General features: G+C 32.6%; 4 protein-coding genes across 7 annotated transcripts; 1 reads left to right on the top strand and 3 right to left on the bottom strand.

Moving 5' to 3' along the window:
- The first annotated feature begins 617 nt into the window (after positions 1 to 617).
- LOC8275016 (uncharacterized protein At2g33490) lies at positions 618 to 7,256 on the top strand. Of its 4 annotated transcripts, XM_002512588.4 has the most exons (12): positions 634 to 729; positions 922 to 1,037; positions 1,403 to 1,475; positions 1,719 to 1,793; positions 2,144 to 2,205; positions 2,292 to 2,360; positions 3,254 to 3,282; positions 3,393 to 3,600; positions 3,693 to 3,938; positions 4,474 to 4,527; positions 4,899 to 5,976; positions 7,104 to 7,256. In XM_002512588.4, exons 2-12 carry the CDS (start codon positions 924 to 926, stop codon positions 7,112 to 7,114), a joined length of 2,019 nt encoding a protein of 672 aa, XP_002512634.2. In that variant the 5' UTR covers positions 634 to 729; positions 922 to 923; the 3' UTR covers positions 7,115 to 7,256. The 4 variants fall into 4 exon arrangements, with proteins under 4 accessions (XP_015570637.1, XP_048236100.1, XP_002512634.2 ...); XM_015715151.3 differs by having other exon boundaries at positions 618 to 1,037; XM_048380143.1 differs by lacking the exon at positions 2,292 to 2,360 and having other exon boundaries at positions 618 to 1,037.
- A 937-nt stretch (positions 7,257 to 8,193) lies between these two features.
- Positions 8,194 to 10,817, bottom strand: LOC8275017 (leucine-rich repeat protein 1). Its single transcript, XM_002512589.4, has 7 exons — positions 10,488 to 10,817; positions 10,248 to 10,380; positions 9,591 to 9,662; positions 9,021 to 9,164; positions 8,786 to 8,857; positions 8,629 to 8,700; positions 8,194 to 8,521 (listed from the first exon to the last, which is right to left on the bottom strand). Exons 1-7 carry the CDS (start codon positions 10,567 to 10,569, stop codon positions 8,446 to 8,448), a joined length of 651 nt encoding a protein of 216 aa, XP_002512635.1. The 5' UTR covers positions 10,570 to 10,817; the 3' UTR covers positions 8,194 to 8,445.
- Positions 10,818 to 15,840: 5,023 nt separating this feature from the next.
- LOC8275018 (leucine-rich repeat protein 1) lies at positions 15,841 to 17,424 on the bottom strand. Its single transcript, XM_002512590.4, has 7 exons — positions 17,268 to 17,424; positions 17,020 to 17,152; positions 16,838 to 16,909; positions 16,516 to 16,659; positions 16,351 to 16,431; positions 16,162 to 16,214; positions 15,841 to 16,062 (listed from the first exon to the last, which is right to left on the bottom strand). Exons 1-7 carry the CDS (start codon positions 17,338 to 17,340, stop codon positions 16,013 to 16,015), a joined length of 606 nt encoding a protein of 201 aa, XP_002512636.1. The 5' UTR covers positions 17,341 to 17,424; the 3' UTR covers positions 15,841 to 16,012.
- A 1,595-nt stretch (positions 17,425 to 19,019) lies between these two features.
- Positions 19,020 to 22,266, bottom strand: LOC8275020 (zinc finger protein CONSTANS-LIKE 14). The gene is made up of 4 exons (XM_015715186.3): positions 21,166 to 22,266; positions 20,711 to 20,914; positions 19,893 to 20,158; positions 19,020 to 19,822 (listed from the first exon to the last, which is right to left on the bottom strand). The coding sequence occupies exons 1-4, from the start codon at positions 22,054 to 22,056 to the stop codon at positions 19,720 to 19,722; spliced, it is 1,464 nt and encodes a 487-aa protein (XP_015570672.1). The 5' UTR covers positions 22,057 to 22,266; the 3' UTR covers positions 19,020 to 19,719.
- Positions 22,267 to 24,539: the final 2,273 nt, after the last annotated feature.

The raw sequence follows: 24,539 nt of genomic DNA on the forward strand, positions 1-24,539 counted from the left end.
AAATAAAAAAAATATATATATAAATGCCATTGATGCAATGCAAGAAAAGTGATAATTAATTAAATATTAGATGAGACATTATATAATTAATTTATTAAGAATATAACAAGTCAAAAACTGTTATTATTATTATTATTATATCATTCTATTTGTTTACCAGGAACCACTTCTCTTTCATTTTTTTGGTTCATGTCTTCTGCACTTAATCATTATATTATAGTCAATTTTGTTATGTAGAAGAGAATAATATTTAATCTGAAAAGTTTAAACTTTTACAAAAAATTGAATTTACCATAGCAAAATAAAAGCCATTATTGCAGTAAAATTAAATAAAACTAAGATTTGAAAAGATTCAAAATCCTTATCTCTCAGTATTGGAAGCAGTAAAAATAAATGTCCAACTAGTAATAATAATAAATACCCTAACTTATAATCAAATGCATAAAGCGTAAACTTTTTTCTTAATATTAAATTTGATTATATAGTAAAATCAAAATAGAAATAGAAAAGTATATCTGCTATGGAGATTATTAATTAATTAATTTATTTATTTTTATCACCTAAAATAAAAAAGAAAAATGACTGTAATTGAAAGTATAAAAATTAGAAAGAAAGAGAGAGAAATAGCGCAGAAGAAGAAGAAGAAGAAGAGAGAAACAAAAAGAAGTCAACAAAGAACAAAACTTAGTTCAATAATAATGATAAAATTAATCGAATTTTTTTAATTTGGTGAGATTTTAATGTCTGGAGGTGGAGTATTATATGTGTTGGTGACGTAATATGTGTGTTTTGCAGAGCTTCAACAAGATATTGAATTAATTTTCGCATTTGTTATTTTGATCGACTTGGATCTTTAAATTCTTCATTTCAATTTCATCTTCTTCTCCAATTAGATTCTTTTTTTTTTTTTTTTCTTAAAAGAAATGAAAACATCTTTCAAGAAATTGCGAGAGTTTGCACTTCGGCACGGTGAACATGAGGTCCGAAAAGATGTTCGTCCTTTGGCTCCGCTGGACGAGCTTGCTCAGGCTTCTCAGGTACACCTTATCTGTTTTCTTTTCTTTTCTGTTTTTTCTTTTTAAGAAAATTTTTATGACCTTGTTAGATTTGTTTGTGGATATGATATGATTTGTGATAGAGAATCATTTTGTATGTTTTTTTTTGCTAGTGAAGTGGCATAAACAAACAGGCATCCTGCGAAAAGTATTGAAATGATCATTTTCTCACACTTTTTTAATTGAATTAATTAGCAATTGTTATTGCTTAATAATGGAACATCTTTTAGAACTACTAGATTGGAGCAATGATTATGAAAGCTATTTTTTGACTTTATAGCTATGCTTTTAGTTTCTCATATTATTGTTTTTTGTGATGATCTGCTGATTAGTTTATTTTTCATCAGGACATGGAGGACATGAAAGAGTGCTATGATAGCTTTCTTTCAGCAGCTGCTGCAACTGCTAATAGTTCTTTTGGTAATGCTCTTCTTTATGCTTTTTTTCTTAATTATATATATATATATATATATGAAAAAGTACTTTGAATTCTCATTTCTGTCTTTTCACGACACCAATCATGGAAAAATATTATTATTAATGTTTACCATTAAGCTACATTGTTTTTAAATTGTTAACTTTAAATTTTGTTTTTCATAGAAAGAAAAAAATTAATTTTTCAGAGATTTATAGCATGTTCTTATTTTAATTCATTGCTCTCAGAAATCTCAGAAGCATGGCGTGAAATGGGTTCTTGTCTTCTTCAGAGAACTGCATTGAATGATGATGAAGAAAGTGGTAAGTTGTATGAAATTTTTTCTATCATGCTTTTCTAAGATTTTTGAGCATCTAAACTTTGGACAGGTTTGTCTGTTTCAGGTGCTAGGAAACTTCTGCATATGGTGCTACAATCATCACCATTAAACTATTAATTTGATTTTGCATCTAATTAACTGATAATGCTTCAGATTCCTACTATCATGATTAGCCTAATTCTACCCACTTTTTGGTTAATCATCTATTATTTGGTTTAATTCATTATATTTGATCCTTGTAATGCATATCTATGACATAAGGTTATTTCATCCCATGAAGGTGGGAGTAAAAAAACAATCAAAAAGGCTGAATTCTTTTATGTTGGCCTGCAGGTAAAGTACTACTGATGCTGGGAAAGGTGCAGTTTGAGCTCCAGAAACTTTTTGATACCTATGTAAGTCCTTGTTATAGTGAGCTTTCTTTATTGGTTTTTTTTTTTTTATTTGGTTTGCCAATGAACTATGGCTTTATGTGTTTCAGCGTTCTCACCTATTCCGGACAATTACAGTCCCATCAGAGTCTCTTCTCAATGAACTTAGAACTGTTGAGGTGTGTTTCTGGATTCATTGATGTATGCTCCGGTGGTCCTATGGTCATTACATTGGCGTTTATTCCATGTATAACTATAAATTTGCAGCAATCATATATATATTCATCTTTATCATAATTTTCTGTTTTCTGTATTAATTTTTCTTTCTAACATTTTTTACAAAAGTCGTGCTAAAGTCATTTTGCTTCATATAATTTCTCTAGACTGCAGTTTCCTGAGTAGGATGAGATTGTTTGGTCATGTATATCATAGACCGGTAAATGCCCAGGTTAGGAAGGTCAAACATATATATTATGGTGGAGAGGGAGAAAAGGGAGGGGTAGACTGTTATCCTGGAGGAAAATAGTGGATCTAGTGGCTTACAAAGATGTAGCCCAAGAATTTTTTAGCATTAATGTTTGATTAACTAGAGGATATCCGGTAGAGATCAAAGTGGAATATACCACTGCTCTGGATATTTTTCCTGTGTGGATAAGGCAACCAAAATGAAAGCTTTAATACAAACTCAGAAAACTGTATGCCTGTTATCTGGCCTAAATTTGCTACAGTTGTGCTGACTCAAAAGATTGGGATAGTCTTCAGAAACTTCAGGCAGTTCTTACATCATAAATGGATGCTGGCAGAAACTTGTTCAAATGTCTGTATGTGCATTTCTTCCTCTTTAATTTACAACTTCTGAAGCTCGCAGAAGTTTGGTCTGTCTTTTTTCTGCTTCTTTCTTCAAATGCTTTAGCTTACCGATGCTTAGTCTGCCTGTTAGAGTTTCCGTACTTTGAAAATGCTCAATTTTCTTCAGTGCAAATTTTCTCTCGTCTAAACATCATGTATATCTTCCTCCAAATGTCTTACTCAAGAAACGGTCAGCTAAAATTTTTCTTCTCTACACATGCAGGAGATGAAGCGGCAATGTGATGAGAAAAGGTTCGGACTAATCTGCATAATGCCTGCTCACGCTCATACAATCCCCACCATATGCATGCATACATAATTCTTATATAAATGTATTCTCATTCTGTTACTTGAATCTGCAGAAATATATACGAGTACATGATTATGAGGCAAAGAGAAAAAGGAAGGGGAAGAAATGGGAAGGGGGAGACATTTTCTATGCAACAGTTACAAGCAGCTCATGATGAATATGATGAAGAGGCAACCTTATTTGTTTTTCGTTTGAAATCTCTAAAGCAAGGGCAATCTCGAAGTCTTCTTACGCAAGCAGCGCGTCACTATGCAGCTCAGGTTTCATCTTCTTCCGCTAACTTTTTCTCTGTTGAATCTTCTTTTGGCCTTCTGGTCATTGTTTTTATGCCCTTTTTCCTGCTTGAATACAGTTGTCCTTCTTCAAGAAAGCTCTTAAATGTCTTGAAGCACTTGAGCCACATGTGAAATTGGTAACTGAACAGCAACATATAGATTACCACTTTAGTGGACTTGAAGATGATGATGGTGACGATGACGAGGATGACGATGACGATGATGATGATACATATGATACACATGATGATGGGGAATTGAGTTTTGACTACGGCCAAAATGATCATGAGCAAGATGCTTCTGCATCAAGAAGCTCAATGGAGGTAATAATTCGCTGTGTTTTTGCTCGAGGGGAGCTAATTAAGTTTTACTTTATGATATTATTGATAACATTGCTTAGAAGGAAATTCTGATGATGCTCTTTTTATCTGCATAGTAGATATTTTGGAAACTTAAGGTTATTGGTGGACAAATTGGCCTTTGAATGGTACCTATTGATACTGAAACCTATTGAGCAACTTGTTCTAGTATCATGCATGCGGTGCCAAAGAGGCTCTTTGAGTCTTGTACTACAAGAAGTAATACCTAACGCATTATGCAATTTAATAACAAACAAAATATTAGCTAAATATAAATCATATTGAAGTATTAGCTGATTACATGTGTAGGGCTAGAGCTGTGTGAGAACAAATGTACTTGGCCTGTTTAGGCACTACTGTCTCAATTAATTAAGAAAAATTATTGTTCCCAGTGCACATTAATATTGTTTTTGTTTCTTTGTTCTTCTCGTATGCTTGTCTTTTTGACATATCATCTGCAATATTAGAACTTCATCCTATTATATGACACTTTATGCAGTTGGATCTGGTGGACGTTACATTTCCCCGAGTTGCAACATTAGGGGTCTCAAAGGTGATATATGCTTTGCTTTTACTTTTTTAATGATATGTATAGCTTTATTTTGCAGTTACAATCCCTGTGTGCTTGAACTGATAACCAACTTAATTGCTTTGAAAATCTAATTAAGGTCAAAGTAGTAATCTTAATGAATTGTAATGCAAATTTATATTCATGTGAATCATTATGTCTATCCTAAGGGTTTTCTGTTATGTCTTCTTTTAGTTTCCACAGACATGTACTTAGGAATTGCTGATGTTAAAATAATGAGTCAGATTTAGATGTTTTTATTTGATCTTAAACACCTATAATCTGCACCGAAATACCTTTTCTCAGTTTTTGGTGTAAAAGTGAGACTTATGCTTCTGTTGTACACGTATTTGCAGGAAAATCGAGATGGAAACTACAGGAAATCTTTTTCTTTTAAGGGAGATGTTAGGGCTGCTAGCCAATCTGCTCCACTTTTTGCTGAAATTAATTCTGATTCAGCTGAGAGGATGAAACAAATGCGCCCATCATTATCAAGGAAGCTTAATACATATGTACTCCCCACCCCAGTTGATACAAAGAATTCAATTTCTACTGGATCAGGAAGTCTAGTTTCCCAAACATTAAAGACCAATTTGAGTGGGCGGACACAAAACTTGTGGCACTCATCCCCTATAGATCCAAAGAAATATGGAAAATTAGTAGGAGATGAGAAACCCTCAGGCTCTATGGTTAAAGATGCAGAGTCAGTTCTCAGGGAAAGCAACAAAAACTGTGCTTCCACTCAACTGCCCCCTCCTCTGGCTGATGGACTTTTCATTTCAAGGTTTGATCCACCAGTTACTTCTGATTCCAAGAAAATTAAAAGATACGCTTTTTCGGGTCCTATTACAAGTAAGGTGTGGCCGAACAAACCAATTTCAGCTGAAGCTATTGGAATGTTTTCCGGACCTCTTTTAGAAAATCCAACTGTGCAACTATCATCATCATCATCTCCTAAAGTATCACCAAAGGTATCTCCAAAGGTATCTCCAAAAGCATCTCCAAATGTGTCTCCAAAAGTATCTCCAACAGCATCCCCTACTTTTGTGTCCTCACTTCAAATAAGCGAGCTTCATGAGCTTCCTAGACCTCCATCCAGTTCAGCCTCCAACTCTTCAAGGCCTTCGAGTTTGGTTGGTCATTCAGCTCCTTTGCTGCCCAAAGGTCATATGCATTCTAATACAAGTAGATCGTTGGCATCCAATGCACCATCACCACTCCCGATACCATCCCAAGCTGTCACTCGCAGTTTCTCCATCCCCTCTAGCAGTCTTAGAGCTATGGCAATGAATATTTCTAAGCCACTGAAAACTACTCGGAGTTCAGAAATTATTGAAGATATAACCTCACCTCCGTTGACACCAATACCATTATCCGCCATTCAGCCATCCTTAACTAATTCTCAGAATGTCAATCAGACCATTCAAATCAGAGGTAACTCAGAATCTGCTGTCTTTACATGTTTTGGGTAGTTTATGCTAGGATATCTTGCCAAGCTTGTTTATATTTTCCTTTCTTTTGTTAGATGATTAAAAGGGGATAGCATGCTCAATAAACCACAATCGCTTTTTCGGCATATTAGCGCCATTAACATAGTTTAATATGAAGAAAATTGCCTTAGGAGGGGGCTCTGGAATTTCCACAGTGAGGTAGAAATCATAATTAGCCAGTCAATCTGTAATACTAACTAAAATGCCAATATACACCATCTGAGAATGTCAACTTTTTAATATGAGTTTGGAACATAGTTAAGAAATGTGTTTGTTGGGACCGTTTTACAACCGAAGTTCAATGGTTTTTCAGATGGGTTGCTATGAGTTATGGTAACTTTTTCTTTTCTTTTCGATGCTTTCTCCAACACTTCCACAATATACCCCAACGACCCAATTCCTGAAACTGAAAATTCTAGCCTTTTGTTTGGGAAGCTTATCCCTAGCAATCTGTCGGTTTAAATGAGCAAATTTCAGCATGTTGTTAGGACATTTTGGATCTTCACGCTACCTAAGTAGCCCAATTTTTAGCATCAAATGAATACTTAGAAATGACTTCTCAAATTTGGTGATAGAAACTAAAATGTGTAACATATAGATAGCAGATTTGAGTATGTATCTGACACCCTCTCGGGCAGTCTACTTGGTTGACGCATTATGTATCTAATAACAATGCTCACTTGGATTTTTGTTCCGTAGTTAAGGAATGTTGGGCACTCACTTAACATGATTTTAGTAAATTTGAATTTCTGATGTTAGGACGAGCATAAATTGATCATTGTGTATTCATTTTGTAATGATATTTCTTTGCTTCCTCTTCCCATACTCGGTAACTAGATGCTTTATATGAAATTGTTGATGAATGAATTTTGCAATCTCATCATCTTATTTGCTTTCTCATCTATAGGGAATTTAGTATTCTAGGATCTTTTATACATATGCATATGCACAACACACTAAACCTAGAACTTAATGGAGTTCACAATCGGTTCCACACCACCACTTTTTAGCCCTTTCATATCTTGGATTAGCATTTTCCTGTGTCTAAATATTATATTTGTTTGGGCGCAGGTGCAGATTGATTCTATTCCTCGGCAGCCACATTTTTGTTTCTAGTTTAGCAAGGAAAAATTGATATGATACGTGCAGATTTGTAAATATAAATTTTTTCTTACTTTTGTTTGTCATTTTTGCCCCTGTTAATCCATTTGTTAATTTTGTTGATGAGCACGTGGATGAGTTGATTGAATAATTGCCATTGGCGAAGAAATTTTGTAATTCTCTTAGATCAGTTTAGATTGTAGAATTGGCATTGAAGTTCGCCTAAAAAGACAGTTTCTATGATTGGATTACTTATGAAATCTATATTTCACCAAATCAATAAAAAAAATAAAATAAATAAATAAGATAAAAAAATTAATAAATAATTAGTGAAATATAGATAGTAATATATAATTAATAAAAAATAAATTAATAAACTGTTGGTAAGAGAATTAAGTTTTCTTTAATCTATTGAACCATAAAAATATGGAAGTGGAAGCTACCTTGGCTGGTGTTAATGCGGTTTCACTATTTATGAATTCAGAGCCGGCGGTTTTTGAAGTATGATCAACAAATTTCTAAAGAAATATTTTTAGATAGACGTGTTTTATTTGTATTGGTTAGTTTTTTAATCACGGTTGATTACTTGTCTGGCTTAGTTACCTCGCGATTAGATGATCTTGTTAGTACGAACCACTGGGCAAATTAAGGGGGGCTTTATTCCAGCTTACAGTACAGGAAGGAACCCTGAGAAAGCTGGGGGCACCTAATTGAGTTGCATAAGATTAGGAACTTTAGTCCTCGGGTAACTGCAAGCAGGTATCCAAGACAAACGTGCTCTAATTGGTTTGTTTTTCATTTTTAATCAAACTAAGCAAGTTCTACATCTACAATGTGAAAATTTAGTTCTGGATTTCTTTCCTTGGAAACATGTTCCTTGCAAGCTTTTTGGAGTTTCTTTGCTGCGTAGTCTGGTTCTGCTATTTGATTCCAACGTGATAACAAGCAAGGCTGCAAGATTATGTACCTATCGTTGATGTTGAATAGGTATTATAGCATTCATCACTGAAGCTAATTTGATCTGTTATTTCTTTAGTTGGCATGCTTGGAAACCAGAACATCGATCATCAAAGAGCAGGAAATATGTATTATCTTTATCTACAAGTTGGAAGGCAAAGAAAAGAATACATTTGGCTGGAAAGTGACAGCTAAATATTGGAGCTCCTTCTCTTAGCATAAAGTGGGTGGTTTTTTTGGCTGGTTTTTAGTCTGTAACAACTAATAATAGTTTTTATGAGTAAAGATAGCCTTTCCCATATAACGAGTCAATATATGGAATTGGTAGTTAAGAACTATGGGTCTCCATGCTTCCTCAACAGCTTCCTCCTGCATCATATCTTACAAAGCCCATCAGTTCTGGTCCTTCTAGTCTAGGGTTATTCACAAAACTGCATCCATACAAATGAAAAGAAAAGGGTTATTAGCATACATTATAACATAAAGAGCTTTCAGCTAGTGGATATTTAGATGATCAAAACTGGTTATTTAGTCACACCTTTCTTCAGAGAACTTAGAGAATGAGCCAGAAGTAGGGATTGTGCCACACAGATCATTATTTGACACATCACTGCACAAACAGATTTATCAGATTTTTCACAGTTCCGTGTAAGAAAAAAAGAAGGGCATTTTGGAGATTAAACAAGATGACTTACAGCATCTTTATGTTACCCAGTTTGGTAAGTTCCCTTGGTATTCTACCAGTCAGTCTATTACTGTTCAGTCTTCTGCATGGACATTACGTAAACAATCAGGCAAAGCCAGACCCACAGTAGTACGTCAAAGGAGTGAAGGGAGACTGACACTAAGCTAGTGGCCAACTAATTGATTCTGATCAAAGGACTAAGAATCTCTTCCAAAAACAAGGAAAAGATAGAAAGAAATGCTTACAGGAATTTGATATTGGCGAGTTTAGATAGAGAAGCAGGTATGGACCCAGTGAGGTTATTGTTGTAGAGGTCCAGACTCACTAGGCTCTTCAAGTTCCCAAGCTCCTTCGGTATTGGACCCACCAGTTCATTCATGTACAGTTCCCTTCACAGTGGACAAAAACCAACCAACTCTTGCTGTTATATTAAATTGAGTATAGTATTGTATGTGTGTATATGACATAAAGAAAGCAGCCTTTTCTTGCAAGGAAATTATAGATTCCGTACAGAAATTGTTAAATGATATCTCCTCTATTCATGTGCAATTTAACACCAATATCTATCAGAGCCTATATGATCGGATAGCGATGGCTATATAGCAGGTGGGTAGGTGATGACTATCATAAATGTTGTGAATTCAGGATCAACCAGTTAAACAAAACAAATCTCATCTATTTTATACCTCCTGTTAGCCATTTCTGTCTGTAAGACAGATTAAGCCAGGCTGAGAAGAAAAACACAAGCCAAATCACCTAATATAGATTTCAGAACAAATACGTAAAAATTAGTAAAAGCTGAAGCATGTGCTTACAGATATTGAAGACGCTCAAGTTTCCCCAACTCCGGTACTAGACTGCCCGACAGCTTTGCATTTCCAAGGTCCCTGCATGTTTCCGAATTTATACTTACTCATATTTGCATTAGAGATACAATAAAATGGAAGAGCACGCATATTGATTTTTTAAGATAGGACAGTGAGAGTTGAATTTTGAATCTCCCATCTCTTGCTGCATCACACACTTGACATCTACTGCCAAATCTTGATTTTACTTAATTAACCGGTAATAACATTATTGAATGTTTTTTCTTTTTGGCCAATTCTTTCTTTTTCAAGATGTTATGAGTGGGGTAAAAGGTGAAATACGGAAAATATGGTCAAAACTGAAGGCTTTTGTCCGTACTCTCTAGATTATGTTTTATGGTGGGTTAACTGGCTTATCAGATATTAAGTACTCAAGTAATTATGGCCATGGTGATTTCTTGATGAGACAAAAAATTAGGACAGATTGTTTTAAAGGTTCCAAGTGAAAGGAAGCAAGTAACCAAAAAAACCACTAAATACAAAAGTAAAAAAGACAATAAATTAAGAGGGTCTGGTGGGAATGGACAAAAAAAAAAAAGATAACAGAAACATTTGAATATGAAAGGAATAAAAGAGAGAAAGAGAGAGATGAATATGAAAGCTTACAGACGGGTGACCCGATTATCGGTGTCACATGTGACGTGAAACCAAGTACATGGATCCACCAAGGTCGGATCCCAGCTTTGCAGAACGAGTCCTGGATCCTTCACTGCTCTCCTCAAGGCGTATAGAGCATCACCTGTTGTTCATGTTAGTAAACAAAATATTCAAGAAAAGCACTCGACAATCCATATCCACACCCACATAACAAGATCAAGAAAGAAAGAAAGTAAATATATATGTTACCCTCTAAGTTTGCATTTGTAGGTGCTGCAATCATTGAAAGAGGAACAAGAAGCAGAAGATGAAGGAAAGTGCAAAGCTCCATGTCAGTTAACACTTCAAAAGCTGTTCTTGAAGGCCTATATAGAGTCAAGATGGTTATATATAAATGGTGCTGTTAAAGAGAGCAAAAGAGAGAGCGAGGGATTTAGTAGTTTAAAGAATTGAAATAGAATCAAACTTTTGTTGGAAGAATATTTATAGAGCCCATAAAAAGAATTGATCATTTTATGTCTGGAGACTTTGGAAAAAAAGAAAAATTTGAAAGAGCAAAAGGGTGGTTGCAAAAAGTGTTAATGAGGGTGGTGGTGGTGGTGGTGGTGGTGAGTAGTCAAAATTGTTTAGTTGTTTTCATGCAAATCCGATTGCATGTCCAAAACTACCCTTACTTTAACATTACTTGGACGATTTTGTCCTCATTGCGTGTGTAATCTACATATTCCTTTTCTGCCATTGCTGGACAAAGCCAGTAACTTTGTTAGTGTACCAAGCAGCATATTATGTTGCAGCTTACAGGAGAGTGTTGTTCACCTAGGACCACTTTTGGTCCTTTTCTTTTTTTTCACAATTTACTGTTGGACCCAACTCAAGTTCAGATAGGGATAATCATAACTAACTTTATAAAGTCAATTTAATTTTCTTTAACAATTTTTAGAGGTTATTTTAGTTCAGGAATTTGACACATCTTATAGTTTTTTTTACTAAATAATTATATTAAAATATTTAATACAAATTTAAAAATAATTGATTTAGTTTCGATCAGCTAACGATTATATCAATTTTATTTTAAAAAATTTTCTTATGAGTTGATAACTGATCATATCTTTTTATTATTTTTATATTATTATTTTTATTAAAATCTATTAAAATAATTTATTTTAAATTAATTTTATATGATTAAATTTTATATTTTATAATTAATTATTATTTTTAATTATTAAATAATTATATTATTTATATTATGATATTTAAAATTATAAATTTTTATTAGTAAAATTTAAATTTAAATTTTACTTTTAAAATAATTTTTATAAATATTTTTAATAATAGATACAATTGAGCTAAAGAGAATTAACTATATTTTTTAAAATTATTATAAATTATTTTATTAATTTGTATCATTAAATATAATATAATATACTTAATAATAAATGGTGATTTAGCATATTAAAAATTTTCATTAATAAAGGACAGTTAATAGTCACCTTGGATTACTGCTTAAAACTTTAATCTTAAAATGCAACACTACACTAGTTTAAATTTAGAGATTAAATAAAATAGCCTTAAATATGCTTTATCGTATTTCAGTAGTTACAAAATTAATTATATTAAGTAACTTGGTTGTCGTAATAGTAATCTCCGAAGCTTAATTAATCAAACTTATGGGACGTCTATTATCTTTAACAAAAGGTGAGCCCTTAGATTTGCCCTCTTGGATCCTCTTCAGAAAAGCAAATGGCCCACTTCACAAGAGCATTTTTCAACAGTAAAAGATAATAGCAGGAGAGGGATGGTTCATGTATAGTTGAATGCAGTAAATTTGGAAGTTTGTCCGAGGCAGAGAACTGAGGATAGAGGAGAATATGAGAGATAGAAACTTGTCCCCATTCCAAAGTCTCAATGTTCCCCAAGCACCACATAAATAAGATTATATAATACATATGCAGTTTCTATTATATGTTTTCCTGTTTTGTGGGCATATCTTGAAATGGAGATATGGACAATTGTTTAAACCACATACAGCCACAGGCATACGAGAATATTTCTTACTTTGAAATGCGTGGTGGTCTGTCTCACATTCATACACTAATTACATATATAATCTTAATTATCTCTTTATATACACGTAATCTCTCTCACTTACTGCCTCCTTTTATTCCAGAAAATTCTTAATTAGGGTTCGCTTTATTTTATCTAAATAGTAATTTAGTTTAAAATATATGTGCCTAGATTCCGCACTGAATGCCCAATTGAAAACAACCATTTCTTTCTTTTTATTTTTTAAAGAATAAGTCAACTGTGCATGCCTTCAGAATTATTCCTTCCCATGCATGCAACATCTTCCCAATTATGCTCATCTTCCTTTCCTTTTCTGTTTTTTAATATAAATATAAACATATATATTCTGAATAGTTATTGGGTTTTGTTTAGATTATTCATTTCCTAATAACCAAAATTAAAATAGGCACAATTTGGCCAAATATATAAAGTTGAAGGGGGGGAAACAGACAGAGATGAATTGGATTAGGTCCACCAGGAAGCAAAGAGATGTGATTGTTACCATGTGAGACTCGTCTTTTAAAGCTTTCAAGGGAATTGAGTATATTTGCAGTAGAGATAACAATAATAATAATAATAATAAGAAGAAGAAGAAGGATCCATCATTTGTTTTGGGTCTTTTGACTTCAATCTCATTTGGTCTTTCTTTTGCATGTGCATTTTAACAGAAAACGTTAGTGGGAGAGACACTACCCCAAAAAAAGAACACTCTTTTTATAGTCTTGTTGGATTAGATATTAGATTCAAACTTTCTCCTTAAAAGGAGCGACTTGACTAAGCCTACCACCAATTATTTTGCATAATTCTCTTCTCCTTTTTAGTCTTTTGCTTTCTTTTTCTCCTTTAATCATAAATTTATAAAAAGTTGGAATAAAAGTTAGAATAAAGGAGTTTTGTTCTTCTTCTTCTTCTTCTTCTTCTTCAAACACAAAAAGATTTCCATACGGACCATTGAGTGTTTAATCACTGCCACACGAATTTCTCCTTCAACTCCTCTGTCAACAATCTAAAGCACTGAACAGTGAATATGGTTGGTTTTGACCATTGATCTCTCTAGTTTAATCTCTTTATGGTCCTTTTACTTCATTTAATATAATATATGTCCTTAACCGCTGCTAAAGTCATTTTCAGAATTGTGAGGTTTTGTATTATTCGATTTAACTAATCCGAATAATAAAATAACATTTTAGCATTTTCCTAACAACTTAACTTTCAAAATTTCTAGATGGCTTTCTGTATAGTTTGAATTTCTAGGTGGATGTCTGTATCTGCTATTTGCAATAATTTAATTATCGTTTGACTAGTAAAATATTTGACCATTTATCACAAATTTTAGAATTCTAATCTTTATCTCCCTTCATTTCTCCGAACTCCTTAAAAATAGAGTGACCATAGCACATAGCATTTTATTGAATGGAATAGTTGACTGTATTCATTTTCTCAATTATCATTAATCTGTTTTTCCTTCTTTACTCTTTTTTAATTTTTTTTTTTTTTTTTACAGTGAGAACTTATAAAGAGAATGTAGAAGGAGACTGATAAAAATGATCCCAGGAATTGAGGACATAACCTGTGAAAAAGCTGAGTTCACTATGATGAATTAGCATAAAGGAAGGATTATAGGAGTCAAAGATCATTTTGGTTTGAAAATATAGTACCCCATTCCAATCAACAACAACAGCAAATTGCATCTTCTTTTCCCTCCATTCTCATTTTCAATCTCTCTCTTTTAAGGGCTCTGCCCAAAGTGGCTTTATTATTTGTCTTGACTATTGTCCACTGAGGGGTCGTCCAACTTAATTTTCAATTTATGATATGAATTTCTTCTGTATATGCTTTGTTTGCCATGATTTGATGGCTCAAAACAAATGACTATGGAAATCCACATATGTATGCTTTCTACGTGCTCATATTAATCTTTGCATTGCTCAATTCTGTTTTAACTTTAATGGGTTTGTCTAGGAGAGCAAGAAGCTAGAAGCATAAGTTAATGTGCATGGGTGATGCCTTGAGCCTGAATTTTTTTATTTCTTTTATTTATTCAAAATTAGTTTTACATACTTTACATACACCATATTTTATTAAATATATACTAGTTGATGTTGAATATTTGAGTTAAATTTTATTTTATTTCAAAAAATTGTAGATACTAAATATATATACTATTATTTAGCAAAAATATACCTTTTGTCGTTCAATTTTTTTGAGTTTGCATTTTATTTTATTTAAAAAAATTAAGAAATCTAACTTATATTTAGAATATATATTTTTTATTAAATATATAAATTTTATTGTTATTTACGTAAAATATATATCAAATATATATATTTTTTCTTCAATATATATACTGAACATATATATATATATATCGTTTATCTTGTAGCAATTTATCTAATAAAATATAATAATATTTTATATTAAAGAATTTGAATTTTCCATGATTAAGGAGATTCTTTTCTTTATACGGAAAAAGGGCGAAAATAACTAAAAAAGATTAAATTAACTAGCCATTTACTCGTATGCTGCACGATTAGTATTATTATTTTAATTATGAAATTAAATTGATAGGTATAATTTATAAAATTAATATTTAACATTAATTTATAATTTTTATTATTATTTTAATTATAAAATCAAGTTGATAGATATAATTTGATAAAAATTTTAATATTTAATATTAATTTATAATAATAAACTATTTTTAAAATTTTATTAATGTAATACTATAAAAATTTAAGAATTATTTATTAACTAATTTTAATATTATATAAATTAACATATCGATATAATAATAATAATAATTATTATTATTATTTTAGAATTAAAAATTTATTATATAATTAAAAACTTAATTCATTATTGAATATAATATTAAAAATATAATTAAAAATATTATTTTATAGATTAAGAATTATTATCTAATTGTAAAATTAATTTATTAATTAATATAATATTAAAATATATTTAGTATGCTATTTCTTATGATATAATTAGTATCATAATTTGATTAGAAAATTATTTATTAATTAATATAATATTAGAATATAATTAATGTGCTATTTTTGGTATTAGAATCAATATTTAATTAGAATGTAATTTATGAATCAATAAATTAATAGAAAAAATTATAAAATTACATATAAGCTTGAATCTCATGTGTTAAAAATAAATATACATGTCAAAACAAAAATATTATGTGTCAAAAATTAAACATACATGTCAAAAAGAATTCAGATTTCATAAATTAATATATATATATTAATAAAATTAGACTTTCTTTTTATGTATTTAGAACTTATCATATGAGCTCATGTACTGAACAATGTATTATTTTTAGAAATAGGATTAATTAATTAAGAGGAGAGTTAAATAAAAAGTTCAAGAGCCCACTAATATATTTGATATTGAGTACAACTAGTATTAAAATGATTAAAATTAATGATTTAGTTGGTTAGATTTTAACTTTTATAAATATTTTATAATTTTTATTCTTTAGTGACGTGGAATTGTTAATAATATTTCTACCGAGAACATGATATATTTGCTTCTAATGCCTCTTATTCCACGAGAAGACTAACTCTTAATGCTTATGCTACATATGTAGAAAGCACATGGGTAGGTTTATTGTCATAGGAAATATGGAATACAAGAAAAGTCCACTTTTATTTTGTAGCATTATGGTAAATGCACTTCTTCTATCTCCAGCGAGTTCACTTTGTAGGAGCTTTAGGATCTTGTATAATAGTCGCAATGGCAAATTCTGTCAAAGAAAACAGAACAAAATAAGATCTGTGAACATGCCAATTATAAAGTTTAATCACCTGGAAGATGGGTTACTAGCAAAGAGAAACCAGGTTACCTTTTGGATTATAAGCGCGAACAGTCCCACTCAACATATTATCCGATACATTCCTGACAAATCATTTAGAGAAGAAGATAATTGTGATATTTTATCTGTGCAACTTCTGATGTCAAGCAAGAATAAAATACCCTTTTAGCAGAACTATATCATTTTAAACTTAATTATATATGGATTAAGTGAACTCACAATATCATCAATTTTCCTGTGGCAACAAGGCTAATAACCTCTATTGGTATATCGCCACTTATCTTGTTGCTGTTCAACCTCCTGTAGGACATAAATGTAAACTGGATCATGAACCAAAACCATGAAAATATAAGTTAATTATGATTGTACTGAACGTTTACTTACATAAACCGCAAAGACCGCAAGTTTCCAAGAGAATCTGGAATGAACCCAGACAAGTGATTTCGGTCTAAACTCAAGCTCACTAGGTTTGTTAAATTGCCAATGGCTGATGGAATGGAACCGCTGATACTATTACCGGATAGCTCTCTGCCAGTAAAGGAAAAGTGCGTCAAAAACGTACTCTAAGACGTTCAAGTATTCAGATGAAACTAGCTTGTTTTAATGTTATGAGGGGGCTAGCACATATGCTGAGGCAGAACCATCTAATGTAGTTTTTCATCTATTTGATAAAGTTTAAGGAATTACTACTAAAGAAAAGGCTTACAAATACTGAAGATTGACCAGTTGTCCAAGCTGAGGAACAAGAGGTCCTGATAATCCAGCAGTGCCAAGGTCCCTTTGGTGATCAAATCCAAGAACAAGTCAAGCTAACAAGAATCTGATTCTCAAACACACAAGACAACTGGTTCAATACAAAGACTAATCAGTTGAGGAGGAAAGACATACAGCCTTGTTACACTGTTTTCCACGTTGCAGGTGACATGATACCAAGTGCATGGGTTAACAAGACTTGGATCCCAGCTAAGGAGAACATCGTATGGGTCGACCAGTACCTTTTTCCAGGAGTAAAGGACATCAACTGTTCAGAAATCAAGCTAGCAATGTTTAGGAGACAAAATTACCAATAAGACTAGGAATATGGAAGAATTTGAAATTAATAGAGGCACAGAATAGTATTTAAGTAGATTTTACACCTTCAGTATTGCAGTCTACCATGGCAATGGCAACAGCAAGTAGGAGACAAACTAGAATTCTTGATGCCATCATAAGGGAGTAAATCCAAACCGATGTCCACTAGCATTATTTCGGTAGAGCAATAGGCACTGCATTATATATATATAACTGTTAGAATGGCTACTGGGTAGATGATACTGTTCATACAATAATGGATGGCTACTAGTCAACATTTAGAACAGTCAACAAACAATTTTCTTTATTTATTTATTTAATTTTGTGCAAGACAAAGGAGAATTGAATTTGTTTTATGACTTCTGGAAATTTTTTAATTAATATTGTTTCTTTTGGTCTTTGGAATTGAAATTTGAATATAGAGAAATTAATCCGTAAAATGGACCGGCGATTAACAAGGAGCACGTCTCAGGAATTATTCCAAGCTACAGAAAAAGATTAAGAAGAATTATTCACCTGTCAAGAATTATTCGGGGTAATTATTACTATTATTATTATTATTATTTTCTTGTTAGAACAGCGGCGCAGCATGGGATTCGCCAGAATCAGCCCGACCGTGGGTGAGGTACGTTGGAAGAGCAAGCCAAGCCTATTAGGCTTGTCAAATTGCTCATGAATCCTTTATTGCAGTTTCTTTTATCATCAATCAAGCATAGTATGTTGGAATGATACCCGATCATTTGCAGATATCCCAATAAAAATATATATCCGAATCCATCTCAAATTAGTTTAAAAAATTATTTTTATTATCTAAATTCAAATAAAAATACACATAAACTATTTGAATCCGATCAAAACTCATTTAAATTAAATAATTATTAAATATATTTATAGATATTTAAATAGATAACAAATACCCTTATATAAATATTCAGATAATTAAATAAATATATGTTTACCAAATTCGTTTATAATAATTAAATTTTAAAATATACTAACAAAATTAATGTAAATAAAAAATATAAAATATAAACTAATCAAATTTAAATATTCAATATATCAATACAACCTAAACATAAATTTAGTAAAATTTAAAATAATATTCTAAATAAAATAAATTTTAATATAATCAGATTTGGTTAACGAGTACTCGCATGTTCAAATTCGAACCCGGTCGGATCAGGTACCTAAAAATACCTGCTCGACTACCATCCCTAAATCTATTAATTGCAAATATTTTCCAAAGAATTACAAGATAAAAATACCTACAGTTTGCATGTAATTCACTTTGTTTAATTATTATTTACCTTCTAGATAAGTTTTCATTTTTATGTCAAATGTAAAAAAATGATTGTGTAGTTCATAGCTTATTGCTCCTCTAATGAATAAAAAAATATTTAAAAAATAATAACTTTTTAGAAAGTAATAATTTGTTTAAAATATATATTAATTTTATAGAAATGGAGGCAAGTGACTCAGTCCGTTCCTGTCCCATTTGCAGAAACGGGGGCCAGGAATTTTCCCTAATATTTGGAGCAGAGACGGGAAGGTTGTTCAAGTTCATGACACAGTGGACAGCACCTTCTCTGATTAGCGTATCAGGCACATGGATCGGCAGAACTCGATGGATTCCAATTATCAAAGGGTACCTCACGAGCTTTATCACCTATTTGACAGTCAATTCGTTTTATGACTTAAGTCAAAAGAAAGCATGCCCTTCAGGAACCATTAAATGTTGCCGAAACTTTTTATACCACTCAAAACCTTCCAACTCACTATCAACTAACAGTGCAATTACTAACTAACAGACTCCAGAATAACTTCATGTAAATAATTTCATTGAAATTGGCTATACACAGAATAATGAGCAACTTCGATTGCTTCTTCTTGATGGCTGCAGCCACATATCGCCCAGGCCTTTGAAACTAGACCCCGTATGATGTCAATTTAGACTTACAGGATTTCATTTATCAAGTTTTGTTTCACTGACAATCCACCAATCAATACGTGGATGGCGTTTTCGCATGAATTCCATTTAAGTTCCAAGCAATCGCAAAAGCACTTCCAGGGTTTGTAGTCACAACAAGGATTGAAACCGGAAAAGGCCAAGCACAGTTCAATGACTTGGTTACAGCATTTTTCATGCAAAGTTGAAGGCCTAATCTATATCTCTTTTCCGTGGGACAAGGAAAAAAACCTGACTGATAGATTATAACGGGATATGTTTCGAAACTAGCTGGCTGGGCGTAAGAAAAGCCCATCAGCTTCTTCAATTATCGGATGTACCATCATCATTTATCATATCCAGCCTGCAAGTTTTTATCTCTGCTCTTCTCCTCAGCCGCCTGCCATCTCTGCTCTTATAAAATGGCCAAAATTTCAAATGGATGGATAGGCGCAAGCATGCATGCTTCACCCGCATTGCATGGATTAAAGCACAGAAATAATGACTGCTGAATTATACATTTACTGTGAATATTTACAATCAGAGCAAGAAGCTCTATCCACAGCATTACTTCAATCATCAGGAGCATCACTAGCCTTCACAAATCGACCCTTCACTCGCTTCCTGGTGTCAGCTCTCGCCTTTCTCGATTCATATCGTATGTGCTTATCATATCTGTACATAACATGCATTTAATTATTCAAACTCGACAAACCAGCAGCGAGATAAATAAATGAAGAGGTACCTTCGATTTTTTCTCTTCTCCTTGTAATGCTGCATGGCAATGCCTCTGTTCTTTGCCAGCTGCTCCATATCGGCCTTGGTTGGTGGCACCGTTCTCATACTGTCACCTCTGACAATTATTCTCTGTTGCGGGAATTCAACATCCTTGCTTCCACAAGTTCTCTTCATCTTGCCAAAAGTTGACCCTAGTGATGCCCTTGCTATAGGTAGGTTGTTGCTCTCAGATGTGGCTGGACCCTGGCTAGCTGTTGGGTTATTTGAGTTGTTCTGCAGTTTCACACAAGACAAAGACAGAGCAACCTTAGCACTTGATAGGGATAATAGATAATAAGTCATATAATATGGGTTCAAATGCATCATAAATACATTCAGGGAATTAAATCTCATTAACTCAGACACATGAACCTGCAAACTACTTGGAAAAAAGTTTTGATAAGATGCCATCAATATGAGCTATATATGTTTTGCATAACTGAAAACTGGGATTACGGTCTGATTTTGCCTGGATAGCAGCGGAAGCTGACTAATCGGATATTAATCTGCATGCGAGTGGCAATTAGTATCTAAGAAGAATCTCTCTTCTATTAGGTTATATATAATAACATGATTCTTAATAAACAAAATTGAAAGAACTAATGGATTTAGCATCAAACTGCTTAAGCTTAATCCACAATAAAATAACCAGTGCACTAAGCACTTTGCAAGTGCCTAGTGACTTATGCCACACCAAGTAATTTCCAGAAAGTTTTGCTACAAAAATCATATAAAAAGAGTTGAAGGGGGAGAATCATACTCATATATAGTAGAATAAGCACTCACATTAAATAATGTCATATCATCATGTGCATTAGGGCAACTTATCCGGTACATATCTCCCAACAGCTTTTCGTTACTCAGTGAGGTATCTTTCATTAGTTCACCAAAATTCTTTATCATGAAACCGGCACCATTTGTTCCATATGCAATCTCGAATTGGTCAGATTCATCATGAGTCCTCAGTTGTCCTAAATTAAAATCCCATATCTGCATGCACGTAGCAATTTTACATCACAGCAATATAAAGAGAGGAAAAACAAAAAAAAGACTCGACAAGAATTTCCTAAAATGGAAAGTTCAACAGTCCTAGTTGTATTTTCAAATTCAAAACAAATCGACACGCTTGATAACATCCAAATTAACTAAAATTGATAAAAAATGGAAAACTTTGGTTTTCCTCAGCAATGCTTTCACAAAATAGAAAATAAAAAATAAAAAAGAGAACTTTATATATTTACCTGAGTGCCACGAGCACTGGCATTGTTGTCCCACATCAAATGATCCTCAGTACTAAGCTCACCGCGAGCAATCGACTTCAGATCCATCTGTGAAGGCATCGTAAGCAATGATGTAAACCCCACTTCTTGTTGTTGAGGAATAACATTGACACCACCATGATTTCCATTCCCAAAATCACCTCCCTCCGCATTATTATCCCCTTGCCAACCACTCTTAATCGGCGTCTCTGGAACCAAATTCCCACCGCTATCACCACCACCATCAGCACTCATCAAATTCCTCTTTAATAACTCCATCAACTGTTTATATACCACCTGCTTATCCTTCCCACAACTCGGACTTTGCTTCCGTTTCGACCCCATCAACATCTCTCCTCCATAACTCATATTCCCAAAGATTATGCCTTTATCATTAGGCACTATTAAATCTTGGTAACCACTAGACTTATTAAACACCCAGGAACAAGAAGGCTCAATTTGCATCACCATATCATCAATACTCAACGGTTCTGATTCATCAAAGTTCTTATCTTCAAGATCAAATCCCCAAATTGAAGCCAACTCTAAAGCTGATGGACATCCAGATAATCCTTCAACTGGGGTACGATCATGTGAAGCAGACACAGAACAGCTACCATGAGCATCCCAATCACACTCTTGACATAACACTAAATTATCAGTTCCACATCGTACTGTAACTGGACCTTTACTGCAGTTATCACAGATCTGTGACCTTACATGTTTTCTTGATAATAAATTAGCTGAATGAACGTGTTGGTCACAGAACAAACATAGTTTAGCTGAGTCAGCCCTACAATAAAGAACTGCAATTTGTTCACTGCAGAAATCGCACGGAACTCTTTCTTTGCTCTGTGGTTTAGGCCTATCCATTGAGAACCCTACAATTGAAGAGAAAGGGTTAAAGCTTTGAAACGACGAGGTGAAGAGTGTGGCTGGGGCTGTGTTTATTTGGCGTGGAGATGGCGAATGGGAATATGTAGTAAGAGAGGCATTTGTGTGACTAGAAAAACATGTATACACGATACAGACGTTTCCTGCCCTTTTAGTTTTGGTGTCACACTAGGGTACCCCGGTGGATAGAAACGCCATCACCTATTTCAATCACCTGTACCGTTCGATGTCTTAAATCAAATCGTGATCGTTAAATTAACTCTATAGGTTACCTACTCAAACAGTTAATAGTGATTTAAAGAATTCATTTTTCTTTTCTAGATCTGTGTGCGAGAGCATCTTCAATAGTATTTTTAAATTTATTGAAGATTATCAATTGCAAAATATAAAAAAAATCTGAAAAAAATCATATTCGAATAGAAATTTTATCAAAATTTTATATAATAGAAATCTTTTAAAATAAAAAATTAATATATATAAATATATTAAAAATATTTTAGATGATTTATTTTATAAAATATAAACACTAGACTGTTTTTATTTAATTTAATATATATAAAAAATAGATTACGAATTAAAATGCTTTAAACTATAAAACATTATTGAATGAATTTTATTATTTATTGAAAAATGAATACATGTAATAGTTAATTCAAAAAATATTTATTTTATCTAGGTATATAATTTATTTTTATTTAAATAAGAACTATATAAAAAAACTAACAATTATCACATTCTATTCGAAAAATTCAGTAGATATTAATTAAATGAAGTTAAATGAAATTTTAAATTTGAGATTGAAAAGAGTTTCTCTTGAGCCGAGTTCAGAAATTACAAATATATAATTAAACTGATTCTAAATCTAAATTTTAGAAAATAAAATAACATAGAGCTATGAACTTTAAATGGAGCAGTCGGAGGGCATTTCTACTCCCCTATAAACATCAAGTATATGGACAAAATTAGCAGAAGGCAACCTTAACTGTTGAAGTGTCGGTCAGTTTAATTTGATAGGGGACCGTTAAAATGTATTTTGTCTGTACTGCAAGGTCTTGGTGAGAGGAACATGTCACGTGAGCGAAACGAGGGAGAAAAGCAGGATTTGGATTAGATTGATAAATTTGTAAAAGATGGAGCCCTTTTTCAAAAAAAAAAAAAAAAAAAAAAGAAAAGAGAATAATATCTTTTGAGCTGAGCTGGCTTATTCCGATATCAAAGCTTTTAAAATATCGGTCGTTGGATTAGTTGACTCGTATTGAAATGAGGATGGATTAGGTGGTCCGCCATATCAGAGAATTATTACTGCTGAAAGGTATTTTCTTGGTAATAATTAAAAGGGAGAAAGCAAATTACTAATATATATTCAACTTCTTGTTATAGTATAAGTTTAAATATTATATGCGTTTCCAAAATTAGAAACCTCTTATCCATTTAATATTTTTATGTTTAAGTTAGACTAATGATTAGGGTTACTTAATAATACTCAGATTTCACCTCTGACTTTTAGTTGGTTTGTTTACTGTGAATACTCATCTGTTTTTATTAGGGACCTCAATCTAATCTGTTTTTGTTCAATACAGGCTTAGATGTTTCACTTAAAAGAATTCACTAAGTGAAATCACTGATGATTTCAATGAGATTATTTAGAAAAGAATTATCATCTTATAGTGGTTAGATAGATTGGTAGTTGGTCCATCATTAATCTTAAAGCAGTGATGTGGACCATAGAAGAAAAGTAGGAATAGCAACATAATTAATTTTGGTCAGCCAGTGTGAACCCATGATTCTCATGAGCGTTGCAATGAGTAAAAGAAAAGAAAGCCATTGATAAAAAAAGGGATAGGAGATTTGTCCACCGAGCCACGTGTCATTATCTACTAAAAGAAATGGTCTAACCAAACCGAAATCTTCGGTTCAACCCAACTCCAGCTGATTGCACTTTACTTTGAAAACCAACCAAACCGACTGGAATTCTTTTATGCGTTGAAAACTGAATTTGGACAGTTATTAAAACCGATCACGTGGAAAGGATCTTAAAAAAATACGACATGATTGTATAAAAGAGGAAACTTGCGGCTCCCGAGGTCATACATCGTCACCCATGACGTCATCCTTCACGCCTTTTTTTAGATATAAATCCACCGTCCATTTCTTTATACTGGTAGGAAGTTCCTAGTACCATCTTTTTCTTTTTCTTTTTTTTTTTGCAGTTTTGCCCCTCGAAAGACATTTTTTAATATTTCTGTACCCTTTTTATTCTTATTCTACTACTGCTACCTTCCTTTTACAATGGCAAATCCCATGTCTCCCGTCCGTTTCTTAATTTTTCATGTTCTCGGGAACTCTTCTTTTCTTTTTCTTTTTTCTATTTAATTTTGAGATGAAAAACTTCTTCAGTTATTTTTAGATATTTAATTTAAATGCAATTTCACTCCTCCACATTTAAATAGGATAAATTCTTT

The sequence above is a fragment of the Ricinus communis genome, chromosome 10 (assembly GCF_019578655.1).
Source record: "Ricinus communis isolate WT05 ecotype wild-type chromosome 10, ASM1957865v1, whole genome shotgun sequence".
NCBI classification, from domain to species: Eukaryota; Viridiplantae; Streptophyta; class Magnoliopsida; order Malpighiales; family Euphorbiaceae; genus Ricinus; species Ricinus communis.

What these genes read in the sequence shown, in the direction of transcription:
- LOC8275018 (XM_002512590.4), bottom strand. Translation starts at nt 17,340, where the DNA reads ATGATGGCATCAAGAATTCTAGTTTGTCTCCTACTTGCTGTTGCCATT. An exon ending in GAAAACAGTGTAACAAGGCT is followed by an intron (nt 16,910 to 17,019) that starts GTATGTCTTTCC and finishes TGATCACCAAAG; the next exon opens with GGACCTTGGCACTGCTGGAT. An exon ending in CTGGTCAATCTTCAGTATTT is followed by an intron (nt 16,660 to 16,837) that starts GTAAGCCTTTTC and finishes CTTTACTGGCAG; the next exon opens with AGAGCTATCCGGTAATAGTA.
- LOC8275016 (XM_015715151.3), top strand. Translation starts at nt 924, where the DNA reads ATGAAAACATCTTTCAAGAAATTGCGAGAGTTTGCACTTCGGCACGGT. An exon ending in ATGAACTTAGAACTGTTGAG is followed by an intron (nt 2,361 to 3,253) that starts GTGTGTTTCTGG and finishes CTACACATGCAG; the next exon opens with GAGATGAAGCGGCAATGTGA. An exon ending in CATCAAGAAGCTCAATGGAG is followed by an intron (nt 3,939 to 4,473) that starts GTAATAATTCGC and finishes CACTTTATGCAG; the next exon opens with TTGGATCTGGTGGACGTTAC.
- LOC8275017 (XM_002512589.4), bottom strand. Translation starts at nt 10,569, where the DNA reads ATGGAGCTTTGCACTTTCCTTCATCTTCTGCTTCTTGTTCCTCTTTCA. An exon ending in TACAAATGCAAACTTAGAGG is followed by an intron (nt 10,381 to 10,487) that starts GTAACATATATA and finishes CATGAACAACAG; the next exon opens with GTGATGCTCTATACGCCTTG. An exon ending in CTCGCCAATATCAAATTCCT is followed by an intron (nt 8,858 to 9,020) that starts GTAAGCATTTCT and finishes ATGTCCATGCAG; the next exon opens with AAGACTGAACAGTAATAGAC.
- LOC8275020 (XM_015715186.3), bottom strand. Translation starts at nt 22,056, where the DNA reads ATGGATAGGCCTAAACCACAGAGCAAAGAAAGAGTTCCGTGCGATTTC. An exon ending in ATGATATGACATTATTTAAT is followed by an intron (nt 20,159 to 20,710) that starts GTGAGTGCTTAT and finishes GTGAAACTGCAG; the next exon opens with AACAACTCAAATAACCCAAC. An exon ending in GAGAAGAGAAAAAATCGAAG is followed by an intron (nt 19,823 to 19,892) that starts GTACCTCTTCAT and finishes TGTTATGTACAG; the next exon opens with ATATGATAAGCACATACGAT.